This window comes from Piliocolobus tephrosceles, chromosome 2 (assembly GCF_002776525.5).
Source record: "Piliocolobus tephrosceles isolate RC106 chromosome 2, ASM277652v3, whole genome shotgun sequence".
NCBI classification, from domain to species: domain Eukaryota; kingdom Metazoa; phylum Chordata; class Mammalia; order Primates; family Cercopithecidae; genus Piliocolobus; species Piliocolobus tephrosceles.
The window spans coordinates 185,642,416-185,667,784 of record NC_045435.1 but is presented as its reverse complement, the minus strand read 5'-3'; the positions used below and the strand labels follow the sequence as shown (position 1 = coordinate 185,667,784).

Genomic DNA, 25,369 nt, shown 5'->3' with positions numbered 1-25,369 from the left:
AATGTTTGCAACACCGAACACTACATTAGGTGAGACAGGCTTTAACAGATTTTGTGATCTTTGATCCTGTTCATTTGTAAGCTGATCCACATCATGTAATTCAAATAGGCTCTACCACCTTCAGGAATATCACTGAAAAGGGAAAACTGGGAAAAATTGCCAAAAACAGTAGCAATGCTCCAAGAATATTGCCCCTATGTGGATAAAACGGTACAATATAGATTTGAATATACACTTGCATTAATAACATCTTAGAGCTCAAAATGTTCTCAGAATTAAAAATAATCCAGTCCAAAGTACATAGTTATGGGTAAGGCAACTGAGGCCGAGAGAGAGAGAGTTGCCGAAGGTCCACACAGCAAGCCAAGCAAACCAAAGAACCTGGGTTCTGTTATACCAGTGTATTTTCAACCACACTACTCTGCTTCACCAACAGATTTACAAATCTATCATCTGTTCATTCAAACTTTAGCTAAGAGGTCCCTCTTGGGCTTTCCCACTTACGGTAACACTTACATCCACTACTGTTGCACATCCACTACCCGTCCAATTGCCAGTTGGATAAAACAATCCCATGTATACACCCAACTGCCAGTTCAATTGTTGTCTGCCCTTAAGATGGGAAAATGGGCACAGAGCCGTGTTACCAAGTTAATTCAGTGTATATTTAGATATTCTGAAGGGAAAGCATGTGGAGAATAGGTAGAAAAAAATACAAAAATATTACATATTTGATGACAAGAACTACGACAGTGATAGATGCTAGAAACATCCCTGTTGCTGAAAGAGATGTTCTCTCAAGTCTGCTCAGTCCATAGAGTGTTGTGTTTTGGTTTGGTTTGCTTTTTACCTGGGGTGGCTCATAAGGTACCAGCACACTCTGTCTTCCTGTGATGGGGTCTTCTACATACTGGGCATGGCTGTTCCCCTCTACTCGAATCAAATGACTAGGAGGGGCAATCTGTCCTGCAGAGCAGAAAATGATAAAAGAGTTAGTTCTTTACCTTAAAAATAAAGAAAATAACATGAAATTGCATGAACAAGATGTTGGCAGCAAAAGAAATAGTCTGTAGAATAAAGAAAATGTGCATCCTTGAAGAAAGGAACAGATTCCGCAGCCAGATATCAAATACATGAAGGTGTCTTAACCTTTATAGCAACAGAAAGGACTGGAATGCACATCTATATTTAAGGGAACAGTCCTATAATTTGGAGTTTAAGATTAATGATTCAAGCTTTATGGAACTCTATAACTACATCTCTGACCTCATCCACGGAGGAAATTTTGCCAGCTCCCTGGAAAATGAAAGGGAAAGAAGCAAATTAATTTTAAAAAAATCAGTTTAACTGAGAAAATGCTGCCCAAAAGTCTGACCAGAAAATATATGGAGAAGCAGAAGACAGCAAGGATATGACTTCCACTTTTTCTTCTTTCCTCCTCCTCAACTTTTACACATTGTGTTGATTATAAAGATAAGAAACGTTCTGGCATTGGTGTGCTGAAGGAGTCCCAAGTTGGGTATAAGAAAAGGGATGCAATTTAAAAAAAAGAGACTGAGTAGAGTTTCATAAAATTGTGATATTTAGCAGAGCTCCAGAAGAAAGAAGATGCTCCAAGAATTAGGACCTGTAAAGCTGTTTCTAACAGCTCTTAGTCCCATAGTCCCAGTCTACAAAAGCCATCCAATAAAAGTAAAAAGCTAAGTCTATCAGAATGTTCTCTGCTGCATCATCTAGTATGGTTAAAACTAAAAACCATTATCATGTTTAAAAAATGAGAAAACACTTAAAAATAGTGTGCTATCTTGGTGAAACACCAAGTTAGGTAGGCTGATAATGAAGTCTATCTATATTGCAATATTCTTTATGGCAGATTGCTAAGTGAAAAGCAAGACACAAAGGTACGGATAATGTGGCCATGTGGGCAAGGACTCGAAATTAATGTGTAAAAAATAGTTGTTTAAAGAGTATTTTGACTTATTTTCTTCTTTTAAATTCTGATCCATTATCTTTCTTCTTCCATTAATTTTCTCGAAAATTATATTCTCTATATTTATCAATCCTTACATTTTAATATTTTTTCTATAAAGTATCCTAACCCCCAACACCTTTGGCACCCTCAGTACTCTCTGAGGATTGCTTATGCTTTATCCTGTTCTTACTTTCCACTTTTCAGCACTCTCTATTTAGTCTCCCTTCATGGAACTATAATATCAGATCTAAGGGAACTCTGGGAAATACCGACCTTTTCTGCTACATTGTTGTAGGATCTGAGATGCAGAATGTGAGACATGACTGATTCATGCCTAGAGCCTACACGTGGCCTTCAAGATACCTCATCCCTCGACTCCCAGTCCTTTATTTGACTGCCTACAGTAGGCTCTAGGCCTTCTATTTATTCCTCTTACCCATTACTTGCCTTCTCATCTTCTTTCCCCCTTTCTTCTTCTGATTTCTTTCATCATTTCTTTCGTTTGGTGCTTCTTTCTCTTACCCTTCCAGCTCTCAACTGGTCTAGACTTCAGAATCTTTCTGGGAAAACACTAAATCTGAAGATATGGTAGCCTGGGCCAAGTAGAACAGCTACCATGTAGTCTCCTTGCACCCTCTTATTTATTTATTTTTTTGAGATGGAGTCTCACTCTGTCACCCAGGCTGAAGTGCAGTGGTGCATTTTGGCCACTGCAAGATCCGCCTCCCAGGTTCACACCACGCTCCTGCCTCAGCCTCCCAAGTAGCTGGGACTACAGGTGCCCACCACCACGCCCAACTAATTTTTTGTATTTTTAGTAGACACAGGGTTTCACTGTGTTAGCCAGGATGGTCTCGATCTCCTGACCTCATGATCTGCCCGCCTCGGCCTCCCAAAGCACTGGGATTACAGGCGTGAGCCACCATGCCCAGCCTCTTCTTCTTATTTTTTTAAAGGCAAGAAAAATAAAAAGAAGGAAGCAGTAAGGAGTAAAGATAACCAGTAGCTCAGATCATCTAGTAATTACTAATATTAAATAGTTCAACTACTATGAAAGCCATGGATTTATTTATCATTATTCTTAGATACTCTGTCAGCCATAAAAAAAAAAAAAAAAAAAAAAAGGCAGACTGATCTGCCATCAGAGTGCAGAAGTCTGAACCAGGTAGGTAGGTCTCAAACAAAAACACCCACAGAATGTTGACCTTCAAGGAGGGTGGACAGTTAGAGCTTCACATTCTGCTTACCCTCATTGAATTCACGGCTCAGCTCATGGTTGGGACACCGCTTCACCACCTCAGTGACGTGCTCAGCTTTTTTGTAGACAGGCATGGCGCGGATAACAGCTCCCTGAGGAGGCGGGGTCATCACCTTGATCTGGATGGGGCATGTCTTTGCAATTTGGCAGTACAGTTTCTTCAGTTCAGTGGAATACTGCTTAGAGTGGGGGCCAGCGGAGAAAGGAAGGAGATAACCAACAGGAGATATTGTTACATTCCAAATCACAACAATGAAAATCTGTCCACGTTTTATAACTGCATGCTGCGTGTTTGCTACTGGCCACTATAGATGTGACATATGTCAATGTTATTAGATTGGTTTTTGCTATCATAAATAAAACCCTATGTTTACAAAAGGTTTTATGTTTATCAAAACATATTTGTGCCATTATTTCCTGTTATTTTCCTTTAGGATGAAGAAGCTGAGGCTCGGAGGGGTTTAAATGAGTAATACCATGAGTAGCTTCATAGATGACCAGACACTAAGTGAAAGAAGAGTACTGGCATGTACTGAGTGATATTAAACAACAACCATAAAGACAAATTTCTGCCTAGATTATAATCAATCCAGTCTTTAATATACTTTAGAGAGACTCATAGGAATTACGGTTCATGGGATTTTCTTTAAGATAGAATACCTGTTAGAGTGAAGAGATTTCGCCTGAGATCAGATCGCTTGAAACTGTAAAACAAGAATTCCCCTGAACGCCTGCACTTTTCTTCTAATGTCATAGGTAGCGGAATGCAAGAGCTGAAAGGGGCCACTCCGCCATAAACTCCTGAAAACACCTGGCCTGATATAGCACAGCTAATCATGGCACAGAAAGGATCTGGATGCAGATCTTCTCACTCACAAGTGAGTGAAATTTTTTCTTCTTCAGGGAGAGGAAGTTCAGTAGTGGTTAGTTGGTTGTAGAGTTGGCAAAATGGAGTGGAGAAAGCCTGAGACCTAGAACCAGATAGAAATCCTATCCTGTGTTGCTTCCTCTTCCCACTTCTGAAGCAGAAGAGAACCTTCGTTCTAATCCGTACAACTATAGTAAACCTTATCACCCCTGTGCTCTGGGTCAAAGCCCTATCCCTACATTCCTACCCACTCAGGCAAACCACCCAGGCACTGGAATTGCTGGCCAAGAGTGGGGCACCTAGTAACATGTATCCAAACAAAGGATAAACACACACACAGGTTGCAATCATAAGTTGGCCCTAACCCCCTCCCAGAGGAAAGACAGGGGGGCCAGAGCCATAGTGGCAATCGGATTCGTTACTGATATGTCCCACCCTAACTCTCTCTAATGGCAAGTATATTACCAAAAATCGCATATTTAAAATGTTGCTTTATTTCTTCATTTAAAAATATAGTATTGTTTAAATGACCTTTCCTTTTCTTCCAAGTATTCCAGCATACGAAATTTTTAGTTAAAAGTTTCCCAATGCTAGAAAAGTATTGCAAAATCAGTCCTCCATGCCCGCAGGCCATGGATTAGACACAGCAAAAGGGTTTTATATAGCTTGAAGAAATAGGACACATGCCAAAATTCAACCACAAAAATAAAATTCTACTTGGGAAACACTGAATGAAATCTAGATGGGTATTTTTGCTCTTGTACTTTTAACTAATGACTTACACAGAAATTGTTTTATGACATATTAAGAACTTACTTTTATTGAGAACTTAAAGAAAATAAGCATACCCATTCGTGTTTTCGTTAGGAGGTATATAATGCATAATCTAACCATGAATTTCATAAGATGACCCTTAGGAAAGATGACTGAAAAATAAGTCTGTCAACTAATACCTAAAGGCAAATAAAGTATCCTTCCAAGTACGTAAAGACTGCAGAAATGAAGGTTAAGTGTTGAGAGTAGAACAGCTTCTTAAGAGACACATTCCATTTTAATAACTGATATACTATAAATCAAGCTTCACAGAATAAAGTATAAAAGCATTAAGAATAAGATTAAGGATCATTAAGTGCTAATTCTTGTTCATTCTCAGGGATGGGAATCCAATTTTTAAGCTTAATTAATGATAAATAATTATAGCTTCATCATTTACCGAGTTCTGTTTTAAGAAACTTATTCTGTTACAACCCTAAGAGGAACGTATTACAAGCATACTCTCTCTTATCTGAAACCCCTGGGGCCAGAATTTTCAGAAGCCAGAATTGTTTAGATTTTAGAAAAAAAGTAAAGTTTGTATAACATATAAATGTATCCAGCAGAATTTAGGGTAGCACCAAAAGATCAAACATTATTTCTGCAGAATTCATAAATATTCACACTCACTGATTGAGTACAAAGCCTGGGTTTCACCAAATGAATGGTGCCACAAACCTAAGAAATCAACATAAAACCAAACCAACTTCTGATTTTCAGAGTTCTTGGACTTCAGAATTGCAGATAACAGGTAATTGACTTGAATTATTATCCCTATTTTATAAATAAGAAAATAAATGTACAGAAAGGACTTGGCCAAGAACCTGCTTAGTAACTGGTGCATAAGTCTATCCCAGTCCTGTAATAACAGTTTCGTATCTGTCTGTTCTCTTAACTCAGCCATGCAAATGTTTACCTTTTTCTAGTTTCCAACATTGTGGTTCTTTTGTGAATCAATTACCATGTTTATACTCTTCTCCAAGAATTAAAATGGAGCTCCAAAGTGGTCTATTTAACATAGTTTTATTAATTTCTCAGTACATCGTTTACTCATTTAATTGTAGGGAGACGCAACAAGTGATAGAGTTGCAAAAACTTTGGGCTAGGGCGAAGACAACCTGGACGCTTATACCAGCTGGCTCTAGGAATTCAGGGATAAAGTCTTGCTCTTTATCATGGTTTACTGAGGACTTTATGAGGCCCTCTGTATTGTGGCCTTATCTATCTCTAACTCCCCCTACCCCTCCATCCCCACCCACCCACATTTCTCACCCCATGTTCTACCCATACAAACTTTTTAATGCTTCCAACACACCATATGATCATCACCCAAAATTCAAAATGCTATTCCCTGAAATCATGTCCTTTGCAGCAACATGGATTGAGGTGAAGGCCATTATCCTAAGTGAAACAACTCAGAAAAAGAAAATCAAGTATCATGTGTCCTCACTTATATATGGGTGATAAGTAGTGAATACACATGTGTTTGGGCACAGTGGCTCATGCCTGTAATCTCAGCACTTTGAGAGGCAGAGGCAGGCAGATCACTTGAGGTCAGGAGCTGAAGACATGCCTGGCCAACATGAAGAAATCCAGTCTCTACTAAAAACATGAAAAACAAAACCAAACCTGAAAAGGATACACATAGACATAAAGATGGAAATAATGGACACTGAGGACTCCAAAACTTGAGGAAGATAGGAGGGGATGAGGGTTACAAAATACCTGTTGGGTACAATGTTCACTATTTGGGTGACAGGTACACTAGAAGCACAAACCTCACCATTATACAATATATTCATGTAACAATATTGAACATGAACCCACTGGATCTGAAACCTAAAAGAATTAAAAGCAATAAGCAAGCAACAGCAACAACAACAACAACAACAAAAGTGATATTCCCAGTGTGGTACACTTCTCTTTTTCCGCTGTTCTCCACATCATGCCAGGACAATTTAGATATCACTATTCAGCTAGTACTGTATCTGGTACTGCAAACCATATTTTCCAGTTTTAGTGGTGAGGGTTCCATATTTGACTAAATCAAAATATCTGACCACCGCCAAGATGCATTATGTTTATTGCTTTTGGTTCAACTACCAGTCCTGCAATTCAGCAACTAGAGGCGCTGAAGTGGTCTGGCACAATCGCTTTTTTTCTTTTTACAAAGCCAAATTTCTGCTACTCTATTTACTTCATTGTTTGCAAATCTGTTCCATGATGACCTTTATTTTTTTACCCAGTACTATGTTCAGTCTCCCTGGTCTATGTGTATTAACAATTCCTTAGACTTGCCCACTTCCCTATCCCTTGCAGAATAGCACTATCATCTCCAATTTTCCAGGCTTCTGCAAGATTGGAACATGAGAATCTAACTTACATCAAGATTTTAAAATACCTTGATGATTCAACTCAGCAGAAATTGTAAATTTGAACACACATAGCTTATTTTACTATCTTTCTTTCTCTGTGGAATTTTAAAAATTCACCTCTAAATTGCTCCTCAACATTGACTTGAGATTCCTTTCATTCTAAGGCCTAATTTATTCTTTCTTTGTATGGGAGTTTTGTTTTATGTGGTATACTTTTCCACAAGGTATACTAATTTTTAAGTGCAAAAGCTGATGGCTTGACAAATGTACACCATTGTGTGACTACTACTACAATCAAGATATAGAATATTTCCATCCCTGTTCCAATTATCTTTTGCTTCTTTGCAGTTAATCCCCTCCCCAGCTCCTGGCTTCAACAATCATGTACCTCTTTCTTCCACTAGTTTTACCTTTCTAGAATTTTATGTAAATGGAAAAATATAGTATATAATCTTATGTGATAATGCTTTTGAGATTTATCTGTGGTTTTTGCATGTATCAGCATTCTACTGCATTTTTGAATAGACTTCATTATTTATCGACTCACCAATTATTTCCTTTTTTTTTATTGTGTATAAAACTACTACGAACATTCATGTACAAATTTTTGTGAGGATGTCCATTTCCATTTTTCTTGAATACCTAGGAATATGATTGCTAGGTACGTGTATGCTTAGTAACAAACTACCAAATAGTTTTACAAAGAGCTGTGTGCCATGTTACATTGCCACTTGCAATATATGAGGACTTCATATCCTTGTCAGCATTTGGTATTGTCAGCTGTTATTTTAATTGATGTCATTCTGGTATGTAAGCACTGGATCTCATTGTGGTTTAAATTAACATTTCTCTGATGATTAATAATGTTTAACATATTTTCATGTACTTATTTCATTCATATTTATATATAATAAAAATAAAAACAAACTTACATTATATAATTCTATACAACTATTTGATATTTTTTGAAGTATCTGTTCAAATATTTTGTACCTTTTAAGTTAAAATAATTGTAATACAGACTGTTTTCCCCCTGTTGTAATACAGAAATTTCACTTTTTAGGTTTATTTTATGATTGACACATAATAATTGTACATATTTATAGGTAAAATGTGATGTTTTGATACATGTCTATAATGTATAATGATCAAATTAGGATGTGTAGTATATTCATCAACTTAAATATTTATCATTTCTTTGTAGTGAGAACATTCAAAATCCTCTCTTCTAGCTATTTTGAAATATACAATACATTACTGTTAACTACAGTCACCCTACTGTGCGATAGAACAGCACTTATTCTTCTAACTGTAATATTGTACCCATTGACCCATCTTTTCCCCATTTTCCCTCACCCCACCTCCCCGTCTCAGCCTCTAGTAACCCCTATTCTACTCTCAACTTCTATGAGATCAACATTTTTAGATTCGATTTGAGTGAAATCATGTGGTTACATCTTTCTGTGTCTGGCTTACTTCACTTAACATAATGTCCTCAGATTTATCCATGTTGTTGCAAATGACAGGATCAGGATTTCCTTTTTTTATTTTTTTGAGACAAGTTCTTGCTCTGTCACTCAGGCTGGAGTACAGTGGTGCCATCATGGCTCACTGCAACCTCGACCTCCCAGACTCAAGCAATTCTCTCATTTCAGCCTCCTGAGTAGCTAGGGCTACAGGTGTGCACTACCATGCCAAGCTAATTTTGGTGTATGTTTTTTGTAGAGATAGGGTCTCACTATGTTGCCCAAGCTGGTCTCAAACTCTTAGGCTTAAGTGATCCTCCTGCCTCAGTCTCGCAAAGTACTGGGATTACAGGCATGAGCCACTATGCCCAGCCTCAGAATTTCATTATGTTTTTCTGACTGAATAGTATTCTACTGTGCACATACACAACATTTTCTTGTTCATTTATCCTTTGATGGACACTTAAGTTGACTGCATATCTAGACTATTGCAAATAGTGCTGCAATAAACACAGGAGTGAAGATATTCCTTTGACACACTGATTTTATTCCCTTTGGATATATGCCTAGTAGTGAGATTGCTGGATCATATGGTAGTCATATTTTTAATTTTTCAAGGAACTTCTATACTATTTTCCATGATGGCTGTACTAATTTACATTCCCACTGAGAGTATGCAAAGGTTCTCTTCTCTCCACATCCTCACTAACAGTTATCTTGTTGTTAATAGCCATTCAAACTGAAGTAGTATTTCACTGCAGTTTGATTTGCATTTCCCTAATTAGTGATATTGGGCATTTTTCATTTGCTTATCCTATTTTGAGAAATATCCATTCAGGTCTTTTGCCCATTTTTTAATTGGGTAATTTTGGTGATTTGGGGTAATTTGTTAATTGGGTTGCTTTTGTTCTTAATTTGAGTTTTAGGAGTCCCTTATGTATTCTGGCTACAAGTCTTTTATCAGATATACATTTAAAAATATATTTTCTCCCAGACTATAGCTTAACTTTTTTTCCTGCTTTTCCAAAATACTTAATTATCGATATTTTCCCTTTAAAGCTCTTGCTTTTTATATCCTAAGAAATCTTGGCCTAATCCAACATTAGGAGGATTTTTTATATTTTCTTCAAGTAGATTTATTGTCTTAGCTCTTCCATTTAGAACTATATTTTCAGTCAATTGTTGTATATGGTGTGAGTTAAGGGTTTATAATTCTCCTTTTTAACAGATACTCAATTGTTCTAACACCATTTGTTGAAAAGATTACCTGCATATTTTCCCTTGTTGAGCTGCCTTCGACTCTTTATTGAAAATCAATTTGTCATATGTGTTCATGTCTGTATCTGAATACTTCCTTCTTTCCTGTTGATCTATTTGTCTATCCATATATCAATTTCAGATTGTCTGGGTTAATTTACTTTATAGTAAGTCCTGAAATCAGGTAGTCTGATTCTTGCAATTTTGTTCTTTTTAAAAATTGTTCTGGCTATTTTAGATCGATTTTTCCATACAAAATTTACACGCAGTTTACAATTTCCATAAAAATACCTGGTAAGATTCTGCATGAGATTATGTTAAATATGTAAGGTCCTTTAGGAGAGAACTGATACCTTAGCAATGTGGTGTCTTTTAAACCATGAGTATATGATATCTCTCTATTTAAACACAGTATCTTTAATTTTACTCAGAAATGTTTTATAGTTTTCAGTGTATACTGTACATATTTTGTTAGATTTAATTGTTATAAGTGGTACTTTTTAAAATGAAAATTTCTTTTTGTTCCTAATGTGTTTTATGTCATGTTTTATGCATAATTAATTCATATATAATGACCATGTATCCTGTGACATTGCTAAACTTACTAGTTCTTGTACCTTTCTTAGATGCCTTCCTTATGATCTTCTACATAGATGATCATGTCAACTATAAACAGTCTTTTAATTTTTACTTTTATGTGACTGCAAGAATTAAACCAGGGTTGAGTTTGCTATTTTTTTTGAACTAGAATCATATATCATTCGTTTTAGACTTTCATGTTTTTTTCTAATATAAGCATTTAATTCTACCAAGTTTCTTCTAAGTACTTCTTAGCTACATCCACAAAGTTTTGATATATCTAATTCTTAATCATGAGTAATATGTGAAGCATTTCTTTTAAATCTTTTATCAGTCCTCATAACTAATATATCAAATGACAACACTTACTCACATTCCTAAGAAAATTAATTCTCTAGGTCTTCTGCTTGTTTCACCGGTTCCATTTCTAGCTCAAATTTATTTTCTCCTTTACACATTTCTTTACCATTCTATACAGATTTTTAAATTGCTGTTCCCAGGGTTACCTTATATCTCTACATAGGTTTCTCCTACTTATAGGCATTAAGAACTCAGTTGATTTTATACCTGAAAAAATATCTTCCATAGCTAAGAACTTTTTTTGATTATGCCAGCCCATTGTATTAAATTTCCAGCAGCTCTTTGGGTGGATAGCAAACATTTCAAACCTTCTATGTGAAGGTATAAAGTATCTTGCTCTGTAGTGTTGTCACTATGAGAAGCAGTTACAGAAAATTTAAAACTTTTATCAACGTCTTCTCAACTTCTCTTTTTCTACAATCTGCCTTTTCTTAATATTTCATCATTGTCAAACATGTGCACACAGAATTCAGGAAAAAAATTCGTTGCTTACTCAAGAGATACATACCATTATCAACATTGTAGACTGTTTTCTGTGCATACACACACACACATACATACACACACAAACACACGTACACTGTTATACAAACTAGGCGCATATAATACAAAGAACGGTATTCTTTTTATAATTTAATATATCATGAGCATGTTCTAATTTAAAAACATGATTTTAAGTGGTTACTGTTACAGTATTAAAGAGGGATATACCATTCTTTAATCATACCTTTTCAGTATAATTATATAATTTAGTATAATTGTAGTATAAAGTTTACTCCAGGTAAAAATAACGCCATATAGCACAGTTTAGTGAACAAACTGGTTTTAGATAGATCCTTTAAAATAGAGTAAATGACTCAATGTACATTTTAGTGTTGTAGAAAAGTCCAAGGCCAATCTGAATTTTATTTCTTTAAATTAAGTAAGCTGCTTATTTCCCCCTAGTTTCTTGTAGAATTTTATTTTAAAAAAAATTAATAAATAAAGTGGCAATGCCTCTAAATGTGATTTTTAAAATTGAAGTTACTTGGAAATTGGGGGGTCCTTTTCACTTTCATGCTTGAATTCAATACATTTTGTTCTTCAATTGTATTTTTGTTTCTTCTGCTCATATCAGTTTCCAGAAACTTGTCAGTCTTACTTTAGGATCTTCACTTTCTATCCACCATACATTTGATGCAGTTTTTCCTATTGTTTGCATTTTGGGAAAGCTTGTTAAATTTGTGTTCAGTGTGTGTATGGTTTTGTACAGTTAATTCTGCTCTGTTCTACTACAAATAATACTCTCACTTCTTCTGCTGCATTTCAAATGTTCTTATTTCATCATCCCTTTTTACTAGTTCTCCTTACATCTCAGCCTGCAATTCCAGGTTTGTCACGTTTTCCCAACTTTATAGTGTTACTGTCTTATTAATTTGCACTAAAGTATCTTCTAAATATTTCTTCCACGTCCTAAGACGATTTTCTTGAGTATTTAAAGTGATGGTCCTATATAGATAGGATTTTGTTTTTAATATAAGCCCTTTCTTGCTTTTTTACTTTTCTATGAATGTAGCAAGATAGAGCCATAGCCAGTGTTTGCAGCTTTCATTTCACTTTGCCATTTTTCAGTTCGATTCTATCAGGCTTTTAAGATATAAAGGTATTACAAAATTCTGCCAATGGCTTGAGTGTCCAATTGAATTTTTTCTGGAATTTATAATATGAATATTTTAATAAAAACTTAGGAGAGGCCGGGCACAGTGGCTCACATCTGTGATCCCAGCACTTTGGGAGGCCGACATGGGTGGACCACCTGAGGTCAGGAGTTCGAGACCAGCCTGACCAACGTGAAGAAACCCCGTCTCTGCTAAAAACACAAAACAATTAGCTGGGCGTGGTGGCACATGCCTGTAATCCCAGCCACTTGGGAGGGTGAAGCAGGAGAATTGGTTGAACCGGGGAGGCGGGAGCTGTGATGAGCTGAGATCGCACCATTGCACTCTAGCCTGGGCAACAAGGGCAAAACTCCATCTCAAAAGAAATAAATAACTAAAAATGAAAAATAAAAAAAAAGAAAAAAAAAAAAACTTAGGAGAGACTACACTAAAAACTGCTAGTCAGTTGCTGTCATAAACCACAAATGAGAGCTAGCTCTTCTCCTCATTTGTACAATATTCAATACTTATCTAGCAAACTCTTACTGAGCACACATTGCACAATGCTAGTTCCTTACTCTGTACTGGGAACAGATAAAAGTAAGATTTTAAAGCTCTGGAATGCAGAATTTTATGTATCCATACTGCCTAGGATGTTACTTGAAATATAAAATAAAGTGAAAGAAAAAAAATCAATCTTTATCCTCAAGTTGCTCACAGCCTAGAGGCAGAGTACAGCACAAACAACCAAAATACACTGGTTTAAGGAACCATATGAACGTGTTATGGGATTACAGAGATAGAACAATTAACTACCAGGTAATAAATTTGATTTTTATTGAGCATATACCATTACCAAGGCTCTGTTTTAGGTCTGGAAATTCAGCATTAAACAAAAATAAAGTCTATGCCCTAAAAATTCTAAAATTCTGGAATAAACAAATAACTACTATGTCAGATAGTGATAAATGCTATAAGAAAAAGGAAATCAGGGTAAATTTAAAGGGGATAGAGTATAAAAAGCCAAGAGTCAGGGGAGTGAATGTGAAGAGGATATTATTTTTTTCCAAGACTGTTAGGAAACAATTCTTTAATAAGATGACATTAAAGGAAAAACTCTGGAGGAAGTAATGAACTGGGCCATATGTATACCTGGGGAGATAGTGTTCCAAGTTCTAGAGACAGCAGGTGCTAAGGTCCTGGCTGAGTATGCTTGCCATGGAGGCCAGTGCAACCTGCAGAAAAGTAAGCAAAGCCTACAGTGGTAGGAGTTAAGATCTGAGATCAGAGATAATAGGGAGCCCAGATCACGCAAAGCCTCGTAGAGCAGGATGGGTCTTGAGCTTTTTTTGTGTGAGATAGGAAGTCGCTAGAGAGGCTTGAGCAGCTGATGTGGTCTGATTTTCATTTCTATAAGACAACTGTAGCTGTTATGTGAAGGACAGACTTTGTGGAACAAAGACAGAAGCAGGAAGACCAGTCAGGAGGCTCCTGCCAATAATCCAAGGGAAAGTGAGAGTGGCTTAGACCAGCGGTAGTGGTGATGAGAAGTCACCAGATTAGCTGATGGACTGACTGGGGATAAGAAAGAGAAAAGTAAAACAGAAAAGACGATTTTCATAGGGGTAGTGATATTTAAACTAGGCCTTCAAAAAGAAGTTATTATTCACCAATTGGATTGGACACCCAAGAAAGAAAGGAAGAAAAAGCCAGGAGACAACCAGTAGGCTTTCCATGAAGACAGAGTATCATCAGTAAAAGCAAGGGGACGTTAACTGTGGATGAAATATAGATGGGATGGGGGAAGGAGGAGGAGTAGCTGAGCAGAAGTCAATGAGGCTGAGCTAGAAAGGCATTTACCAGATTCTGAGGAGTCTTGGATGTCACAAGATACCATTAACTACTATGAGCAGGCAAAGAGGTGTCACTGAGGATTATAAGGTAGGGGAAAAGCCTAATCAGTTCTTTGTATTCAGAAATACAAAGGTAGTGGGAGCAAGCAAAGTAAAAACTGGGGGTGTGGGGGAGTGGGGGTGGGGGGGAACCCGTCAGAGCTATTCAGACAAGAAATGAGGAGGGCCCAACCTAGGGCAGTAGAAATGAATGAAAAGGGAAAAAGATGGGGGAAACTCTTTGGATTTACTAAATTCAGCCTTCTTGGTTTTAACATGAAATATATCCATGGAAATACCAAAACAAACCAATAAATATTATGCTTTAGAACAAAAGATGCTTGCAAAAATCATATCAGTTATTTGCTTATCCATTTTCTAAAGTCAAAGCAGGATGAATGAGTTAATTTTAGCACAGGGCTCCTGGTACTCATCAGACAACGGACACCTGGCCTAGCCAATGGAATCATCAACAACAGAGAAAGGAGAGTTTTAGTTCTGGACAAATAAAAAAAAAAATACATGAAGTGACAGTGGAACTAATAGGCCAATTTCGTTGTGAAGGAGGAAAGGGCTCAGTTCTCAGATTTAAGAGCAACAGGAAACAGGTCTTAGACTCTTGTCCAAGACCAACAACTGTGGGCATCATTTATTTATTGGACTAGGAGTAAAAAAATCCTATTTAAATTCTGCCTCCTCTTTTTATTCCCTCCCTCTGCCTTCATGTAGTTGTAACTGAGTACTCCCATTTTTTTTCTAAGAAAAAGGGAATGAGTTACTATTATTTTTATTATTTTCTCTTCTCCTGTCCCCCTCCCCTCCCTTCCCTGTTTCCTACTTAGCCCTTCAGAAATCCAACTATAAACCTTCACCTCCCCCTCACCAGATACCCAGCAGAGTAAGTTCTAACTGTGTCCTCCAAGACAGATCTCTCCTGGGGAGTTGGCAGTCCATTTGCAGACCAGAGCACACCTGCCATGGAACTTGCACCTTCAGGGGGTGGCCTTGGGACTTTCATCCATCAGGAGGGCAAATCTTAAGTATGCCTGCTTGGCCATTTTCACAACTTATTTCTGCCCAGGAAGGTGCCAACTCAACTATTGGGTAGATAAGGCACCAAGCAAGCAGGGGGACCCCCTTCCCTTGTTCACTTCCTTCCTTACCTTATAAAATTGTCCACTTCTTTCGGCTCCAAAGGGGAACTAACACATTTTATTTTAATTAATTAATTAATTAGAAACAAATTCTCGCTCTGTCGCCCAGGCTGGAGGGCAGTGGCACGATCTTGGCTAACTGCAACCTCTGCCTCCCAGGTTCAAGTGATTCTCCTGCCTCAGCCTCCAGAGTAGCTGGGATTACAGGTGCCTACCACCACGCCTGGTTAATTTTTTTTTCTATTTTTCTATTTTTTTTTTTCAGTAGAGATGGGGTTTCCCCATGTTGCCCAGGCTGGTCTCTCACTCTTTGGGCTCAAGCGATCCACCTGCCTCAGCCTCCCAAAGTGCTGGGATTATAAGCGTGAGCCACCGTGCCCACCTGGAAATAATACATTTAAAGGCAGAATGCTTTGTGCCCCTTCCCAAGCTAGCTTTGGAATAAAATAAATTCTCTTGCTTTGTTATCAGACCTCACTGTTGTTAATTGAGCTCTGTAGGTGGCAAGCATCTCACCCACATTTTGGCTACTTCACTATTACAAATATAAAATGGAAAAAATTATAGTCACATCTCTTAACGTGAAAGAAAAAATAGATATAAAAATCCTTACTCAACTGCAAAGATCAAAATAAAAGTCACATATAATGATTATTACCGAAACGTCATATTTCTAAGATTCTCTACATAAAGTGTTTAATGTAGCTTAAGTAATTTTGAGACAGCACTGTGAAAACAATATCTCAACCTGGTGAGAAAGTGGTTGCTGACATAATAAAAGTCTGCCAAAGTTTGAACATTAACCATTTATAATACATCACACAGTTCATATTTATCTACTAATAATCAAGTTCTCAACCACTTCAAATTACTAGACTCATTTATTAACAACATAAATTTTATCTACTCCCACACATTTTTCATACACATCCATATGTCCATAAATACATGTAACATAATTTTGCATGTTCTTAAAATTTAACTAATTTACATCATCCTACATTTAGCCTTAGTAATCTATTTTCAATTCCCATGCTTCCCAGATTTATCCATGTTCTTATATACAGGTATATTTTGTTTATTTTAATGGCGGAGAGAAGGGAAATGAGATAAATGGAGGAGTGCTTTTTGCTTTATATTTTATTTAAGGAAAATATTTGAAACAATATGGAAAAATGTTAACATTTTGTCTTATACTCAGATGTCTTAATTTACTTACTCTTTTATTTTTATTTTTATTTATTTATTTTTTTTGAGACGGACTCTCGCTCTGTCGCCCGGGCTGGAGTGCAGTGACCGGATCTCAGCTCACTGCAAGCTCCGCCTCCCGGGTTCACGCCATTCTCCTGCCTCAGCCTCCCGAGTAGCTGGGACTACAGGCGCCCGCCACCTCGCCCGGCTAGTTTTTTGTATTTTTTAGTTGAGACGGGGTTTCACCGTGTTCGCCAGTATGGTCTCGATCTCCTGACCTCGTGATCCGCCTGTCTCGGCCTCCCAAAGTGCTGGGATTACAGGCTTGAGCCACCACGCCTGGCCAATTTACTTACTTTTTTTTACGTTAGAGGTAATTCTTTTCTGGCGGCGGGTGGGGGAAGGGGTACGGGGGGGAGGTGGTTGGAGTCTCGCTCTGTCTCCCAGGCTGGAGGGCAGTGGTGTGATCTCGGCTCCCTGCAACATCCACCTCCTGGGTTCAAGCAATTCACCTGCCTCAGCCTCCCGAACAGCTGGGACTACAGGCGAGTGCCACCACTCCTGGCTAATTTTTGTATTTTTGGTAGAGACAGCGTTTCGCCATGTTGGTCAGGCTGGTCTCAAACTGCTGATCTCAAGTGTGATCCGCCTACCTCAGCCTGCCAAAGTAGGGGGCTTATAGGCATAAGCCACCACGCCTGACCTTAAAATATTTCTTACTTAAAATGTTTAATACATAAATTATTATGAGTAGCACCAACCTGTAAACTTGTTGCAGACCTATGATTTTAGAAGACAGAGAATGCAGAAGATGTTAGAACTCAGAAGGAACATTATAGTATCTCTTGTCCAAACCTTCTTCTCCTAATTTTCTGATATAAAACTGAGACTTAAAGAGGTGAAGCTTATTAATTCAGCAAATATTTATTGATCATCCGCTTCATGTCAGTCCTTGTCCTGGCTATTAGGGAACCAATGGTAAACCTTACACTAGGGGAGTTGATCTAAAGGAAGCACCGACGTTAAAAAAGTAATTTCTAAAATTGTGACACATGTCCTGACAAAAAAGCAAAAGGAGAGAAGGTAAAACATGGGGGTCTATTTAGTTTGGAGGACGTTTTGGGAAAATGCTGAAACTGTGTTTCTTCCTCTCCTCTCACATTACCACAGCAGCAATCAGCAACACACAAGATGACTTCTGTGACCAAATGTGTGGGAGTTTTTCACCACTCACCAAGCAGGAGACACCAAGCTGGGTGTCCTCCAGTTCAACTCTGACAGTCTACCTGGAGATCCTGTCATGTCTCACAGGTTGAGGACTCAGTTCTCAAGACCACACACAACCTACACACAACCTCTACCCACAGCCAGGAGCAAATCCAGGCCTCTGGAACTTCTGACCAACCAGCTTCAAATCCGGGTTCCCATGACCCCGATATGGGTTTGACTAACTCGCTGGAGCAGATTACAGAATTCAAGGAAACACTTACATGGACTGTTTTATTATAAAGGATGTTGCAGAGGATGAAGATGAAGAGATTTCTAGGGCGTGGTATGGGGGAGGGCTGCAGAGTTTCCATGCCTTCCCTGGGCTTCGACCTCTAAAAATCTCCACATGTTTTACTATCTTGAAGCTTGCTGGAACCTGTCCTCTTGGGTTTTTATGAAGCCTTCATTATCTAGGCATGACTGATTAAACCATTGGCAACTGGTGACCAACTTATCCTTCAGCCTCTCTCTCCTTCCTGGAGGCTGTGGGGTGGGGCTGACTCTCTAATTGTGCCTTTGCCTTTCCAGTGACCAGACCCCCATCCTGAACCCATGAGCCAGCATTCGCATACAAAAAAAAAAAAAAAAAAAAAAAAGGCAGCACTTTGGAAATTCCAAGGATTTTAGGAGTTATATGCCAAGAAACTTGGACAAAGTCCAAATACATATTTGATGATATCACAGAGGGTCAGGAGTGCATCCCTGATAAAATGATTTCTAAAGGTTGCACAACTAAATTTGGGCAATGAAGGAGTGAACTCAGATTTCCTTAGTTCTATGAAGATAATGCTTTTACTACAATATTATATTCTAATTACAGAATTTCTGTAGAAATCCAACTTGACATTTTAAAGCAAGGGCTTGGTTCTATGTTTCTATTACTGAGTCATCCCATTTCAAGGCATTTTTAGTTTAACGTACCTTCGCTAAGATTTTCTTAGAATGTTAGATCAGGGGCCATGTTCAGTGGCTCATGCCTGTCATCCCAGCATTTTGGGAGCTCTAGGCAGGAGTATTGCTTGAACCCAAGAATTTGAGACCAGGCTGGGCAATACAAGAAGACTCTGCCTGTATAAAAAAAGAGAAAAAGCCAGGTGTGGTGGCACCTGTAGTCCCAGCTACTTGGGAGGCTGAGGTGCAAAGGATCACTTGAGTGCAGGAGGTTGAGGCTAGAGTGAGCCATCCTCAGACCAGTGTACTCCAGCCTAGGTGACAGAGAGAGAAAGGAGGAGGAGGAGGAGGGAGGAAAAGGAAAAGGAAAAGTTAGATCAGGAAAATTCAACCTTAAAGATCATTTGGTTCAGCCACTTTATTTGCAGATGAGGAATCTAAGTCCCAGAAAGGAGAAGAGATTTGCTCAAAAATTCTCAGTAACCGGGACCATCTTAACATACAGACCAGTGTTCTTCCTCATGTCCCAGTTTTAACAGTTATACTATGAGGCCAAAGTGGAACTGGTGTATTTGTGCCAGAGTGAATTTGAGTGAATAAACACATGATTAGAAAATATATGTTTAGACTATCAAGTATAAAGCTCAAGGCCATATTATTAATAAAAATAAAAATATGATCACTAAATTCTTATAGGAGTATATATACTTATTTTTAGTTAAGTAAAGAAGTTTGTGTAAGAGTTGAGATTTTCTTCTCTAAAGCGAAACCATATTCTCACAATGGGAGCTTGAATATAAAAACAACACAAAATGCCCACTAATTGCTTTAAGAATCAACTCTACTGCATCAGGTCCTGGGCTCAGTAAGTCAGCAGTGGGTTGTACTAACCTTGTTGCATATTTATAAAGGACCCCCAGTGCAGCTGTGTCTCTTTGCATTATGCAAATGTAAGTGAAATCAGAAATAAAATACTGTGATGGGGGGCGGGAGAGAAAGCACATTTGAAAGAATTTTCAAAAATGGCCTCTCCAAAGAAGTCATAAATATCTGACACTCACTGAGAAATAGCTGGCAACTTACATGATCCCCCTAAATCTTGAGCTAATCATTCATAGAGGGGAAAATAGATAATATATAGTGTTACTTCCATTTTATTAGTAGTATTATTATTATTGATGTTATTTTGAGACCAAGTTTCGCTCTGTCACCCAGACTGGAGTGCAATGGTGCAATCTCAGCTCACTGCAACCTCCACCTCCCGGGTTCTAGTAACTCTCCTGCCTCAGCCTCAGCCTCCTGAGTAGCTGGGATTAGAGGTGCTCGCCACCACATCTAGCTAATTTTTGTATTTTTGTTAGAGACAGGATTTCACCATGTTGGCCAGGCTGGTCTCGAACTCCTGACCTCAGGTGATTCACCTGCCTCAATCTCCCAAAGTGCTGGGATTACAGGCATGAGACACCACACCCGGCCCCATTTGATTATTTCATAATTTGGTGCAAATCTCTTAGAGAACCCAGTTACCAGATATGCACTGGCAAAGCGACTCTTTAATAAAGAATGTCGAAGGCCAAGCGTGGTGGCTCACACCTGTAATCCCAGCACTTTGGGAGGCCGAGGTGGGAGGATCACGAGGTCAGCAGTTCGAGACCAGCCTGGACAACACAGTGAAATTCCATCTCTACTAAAAATCCCAAAATTAGGTGTGGTGGTGCACACCTGTAGTCTCTGCTACTAAGGAGTCTGAGGCAGGAGAACTGCTTGAACACGGGAAGCAGAGGTTGCAGTGAGCCAAGATCACGCCATTGCACTCCAGCCTGGGCAATAGAATGAGACTGCCTTAAAAAAAAAAAGAAAAAAAGGAAAAAAAAGAATGTGGAAAACAAACTGTTGGTAATCTTTCTGATACACACACACACAGCCTACTGGCTATTTCTGATCATATATGTATATACATAAAAAATTGAACTCAACATTTGTTCTTCTGTATACATACTGTATATATATTCAATAGTTTGTTCATTCCCAGGAAGTACCAGCCCATGGGCGAGAATGACGAGTCTAATTTTGTATTGATCTTCAACCAAATTTCCTTGTTTACTGACATGACAGTTTTGGCCATCCATATGAACTAAATATTTCAACAACGACATGGAAAAGAAGCTCCTGAAAACTAACAAATGAACTAAACTCCTTCTTTTTATATAACATCCTGGTCAAAATGGGTAAGTAAGCTTTACCTAAATTTTGTTTTGCTTTGTGAGAAAGGGGAGGAAGTTTGGAATATTGAGGAGTGAGCTGCTTAAAGCCAAATATCATGTTCAAATAAAATAACTCCAGGGGATTTTGGAAAACAAGTAAATTCAGCTCCTTTACTAATAATATGTTGTGAAGAGAAGGGGAAAAAAAAGAATTCCAGTGACTAGGACCCTACCTTTACCACCTGCCTCAGTAGACATACTATATTACACGCTTTTGGCTGGCAGACTGGTAATTCAGTATCACAATGCATAGAGGTGCCAGGTAATATCAGCACACACCTGCGTAATTTTTCAACACTTCCCTTTCCTAAAGGTAGGAACCCTTCTGCCCACCACACCAAAACCAAAAAACAAGAACTTTAGTTCTTTCAATGTCTCCCAGAAGAAATGCCATACTATATGCAAATCTCAAATCATGTGGCTATCTTGAGCCCTAAATGTTAGAGAATATGGATGAAATAAACTCTCATGAAACAAAAAAATCATTAATTCTATAACCTACCTCTCTTCTCAATCCCTCTTCAAGGAAGGCAACTAGATAGAGTGGCATCAAAGCCCTCCTGATTCTGCAATTCCAGATCAATTCACATCTGGCATGCTCTTATACTGAGGATGGCTGGGTCTTAAAAAAACTATAAGAAAGGCTTAAATACACCAACAAACCTATTAGTCTCACTTTATGCCTGGCTTTCTGAATGAATTTGAATTTAGTTTCTTAAAAAAGGGGAGAAAAATAATGAGATTTACAAATACAGTGAGTCCTCATTTAACAGTTTGGACAGATTTTTGGAAACTGTAACTTTAAGCGAAACACATATAACAAAACAATTTGTTTTTCTCATCACCTTTATAAGAAAGTAACATTGTATGAAACAATTACTGGAAGATCTCCTGCACATTATTTTGTTTAAGGTCACAGTTTCCAAGAACCTATCAATGACACTGAGGACTTAGCTGTTATCTAAAAGATAGCAACTAGTCCCAAACAGGAAATGCCAGGTGCACTTCAAATTTATGGCTTCTAGTTCAAAAAACTTAAGGGGTAAAATGTTGTCTGTACTATCTCAAATAACCCAAAATACCTGACAAGAAGAAAAAAGGTCAACCTCTAAAGCTCTCAGAACAATTCCATTAATCTATGTTTAACCATTATCAGGTACAAAGTCTGTCTTAGCACTATCCTAAAATATTCAGTGACTTATTATTTTTTTTTCTTTTTATAAGCTATATTCCTTGGGACAACCAAATTAAAAATGTACTTTTATAAGGGTAAGAGGGTGATGAAATCAATAATTAGAACTAGTAGGAATGAAAAATCATACAAAACAGATGGGGTGTTGCCAGAGAACCAGATAGAGTTCTGGCAGCTAATTTGATGGGAGACAAGATTTAGGGAAGAGAAATGAGATACATGAAAATAAAAATTTGGGGGTTCAACAATTTTTGATAAGGAGGCTCTGAAAAATTAATTCTAAAGATCCAATTCAGTAAAATGTAAAAAGACCCTTAGAGTTAGACACAGCTTCAGTTTGGTCTGCTTCAAATACACTGATTAACTATTGCATCAAGTTATATGGGCTAATTATATACTATACTTTGGATTTGCCCTCTACAAAAAAACTCACTTGAAAAACATTATAAATTTCATATCTAGAAAGACATTATTTTTTAAAAATTTAATGTTTAAAAAGTGTTGCCTGGGCACAGTGGCTCACCCCTGTAATCCCAGCATTTCAGGAGGCCGAGGCAGATCACTTGAGGTCAGGAGTTTGAGATCAGCCCGGACAACATGGTGAAACCCCATCTCTACTAAAAATACAAAAATTAGCAGAGTGTAGTGGCACATGTCTGCAATCCCACCTACTTGGGAGGCTGAGAAAGGAGAATCGCTTGAACCCAGGAGGTGGAGGTTGCAGTGAGCTGAGATCATGCCATTACACTCCAGCCTGGGAGACAAAGTGAGACTGTCTCAAAAAAAAAAAAAAAAAAAGAAAAAGAAAACAAAAAAGGAAAACTGTTCATTTCAATGGCTTTAAATATATCCATCCCAACAAACAACAAACATCAGGTCAATGTGCTCTGAGAGTCAGTGTCCCAAACTACCAAAACTAAAAAGGTGGGGTGAATGAGTACAGGTGGTTTGGGGTTGGGGTGGGGGGCTTCTTGAGAGGCCAGCTTTTAAGTGGTTAGGTTGAAAACACTAATATCTTTCAAGAGGCAATCAATCATCCTTCCGTTGACTAGGACCCCAGTTTTGTCATTTCATTTCTAAACTACACGCGTATAAGGGGGCAGTAAATATAGCCCAGTGAATCATGGAAACGAAGCCAATGGGCTCTGAGTTTGGCTTCTAGTCCTCTACCTGCCTGCTGACTTACTGCATCATCCTGGGCAAATCATTTCTCCTCTGGGGCTCTGACTTGGGCCCCAGATTTTTCGATTCACAAATGAGGCATTCCATTTTAAGACTGTATCTACATCAAAGGAAGGGGAATTTTGCAAAGTGAGCTTGCAAACAAGTCCAAGGCCACCATATACTTCTGGATCTATCATAATGATCAGGCAGAAGCAGATCCCAAAATTGGCCCCACAGTCGTCTGGCAAGGTATTTACTTCCCCCTGCCTCCCTTCCTGCCACAGCCGTCTAGCTGCCAGACATGTACGAATTGTGCTCTTGATCGTTTTTTTTTTAAAAAAAATCCTTCCTCCAAGCACTTTTCCTGATGGCCCCAGCCAAAGGGCCGCCTGTTGCCACCTGTCAGTTGCGGGGATTAATTACCTGAGCCAAGGAGGCTGGGAGCGGCACATTCTTCCCGGGCTGCGCCCACAAATGTTGACATCAAGCAGGTGGGCTGTCTGCTACTCACTTACCGTGAGGACCAGCCAGGAGCCCACTGATCCTGGCAGGTGGTGGGAGTGGGGCCACACTTCGACTGTGCCACAAAGCAGCAAAACCTCTGCAGGGAATAATGTGTCCTGGGTCTTCTTGGGGAGGCCATAGCCAGCTTTGTGGCTAGCCCTGGGCACTGGCCCCAGAGGCAGCTGTGTCCTCCCTGCTGAAGGACAGCATGTTGGCACCCACCTTGGGAAGGGGTGGGGGTGGAGCTGGCCAGCCTTGTTCTAGTTGCCTGAGGGTATGGATTTGGAAACTCAGTCTAAAAAGATTTGACAGACTTGATCGGTAATTTTGCAACTTTATCTCCCCAGGAGGGTAAAGTGACCTTTCATTTAGTGTCTCCTGCCAGGGCCACCTCTGTCAACCCCACCTGACCGGTAATATCATTCACAGTTACCTTCACAGAGCAGACACTGTGAGGCGTTTGTCAGAGTGACTGGTATACAGCAGGTACTCAGGTAAGGTTGGCTTACTTTTACATGTTTCCTAAAGTCAAAACTATCATGAGAAAAAGGCCAGGGTGAGATGACACTGATTATGTTAGAGGTGTAGAAACAGGAGCTCAAAAGTTGAAAGCAACCCTCCAGTAAATGGTGGAAGTGGGAACTGAACTGCAGCTAGCTTTTCCTCTTCTCGGTGCTGATTAAAGGCCTGCAAACAACCTTCCTGACTATGGACATCTATGTGTTCCCCTGCCCCTCAATAAAACAAAACTGGACATTCCTCGGCGATACAGGAAGACGCAATTATCTGTAGAGTCAAAATTCTTCTAGTAGAAACCCTGGTGGGCAGAGAACGCTTACCCCTCACCCCCACTGGACATACCTAGTTTATCTCCCCAATAAATGAGAGACCCAAGAAAAGATGACACCAGAGGTTGGCAATGAGACATGATGAGAACTTGCGGCTTCTCATTTCCAGCCCTGTAATCTTTTCACTGTAACACATTCCTATACCTCTTCTCTTTAAGATGTTATCGGTGGGGGCAGGGTTGGCGGGCAGATCGGAGAGCTTTATGGACACAGACACGACAGACACGTGCATGCTCTCGCTCTCGCTCGTGCTCTCTCTCTCCAGACAGAAGACAATATATTGTAACCATCCAGCTCCCCTTCCACTGCAGTAGCAGCACGTCTGTCTCAGTGTACTGCTCAGAAAGTCAGCTATCATTTTCCCTTAAGGTAGAGAAAACATGGGCCGGGCGCGGTGGCTCAAGCCTGTAATCCC

At 38.8% G+C, this 25,369-nt stretch overlaps 1 protein-coding gene across 5 annotated transcripts in view; it reads right to left on the bottom strand.

Annotated features, from left to right (window-relative positions):
* The window catches only part of TP63 (tumor protein p63), a 267,692-nt gene that overhangs the window by 29,579 nt on the left and 212,744 nt on the right, over window positions 1-25,369 (bottom strand). For all 5 annotated transcript variants that reach the window (XM_023214736.2, XM_023214738.2, XM_023214740.2 and 2 more), the window contains 2 exons: window positions 3,220-3,406; window positions 851-966 (listed from right to left, as the gene is read on the bottom strand). In XM_023214736.2, coding sequence (XP_023070504.1) covers window positions 851-966; window positions 3,220-3,406 — 303 coding nt within the window. The remainder of the gene's footprint in view (window positions 1-850; window positions 967-3,219; window positions 3,407-25,369) is intronic.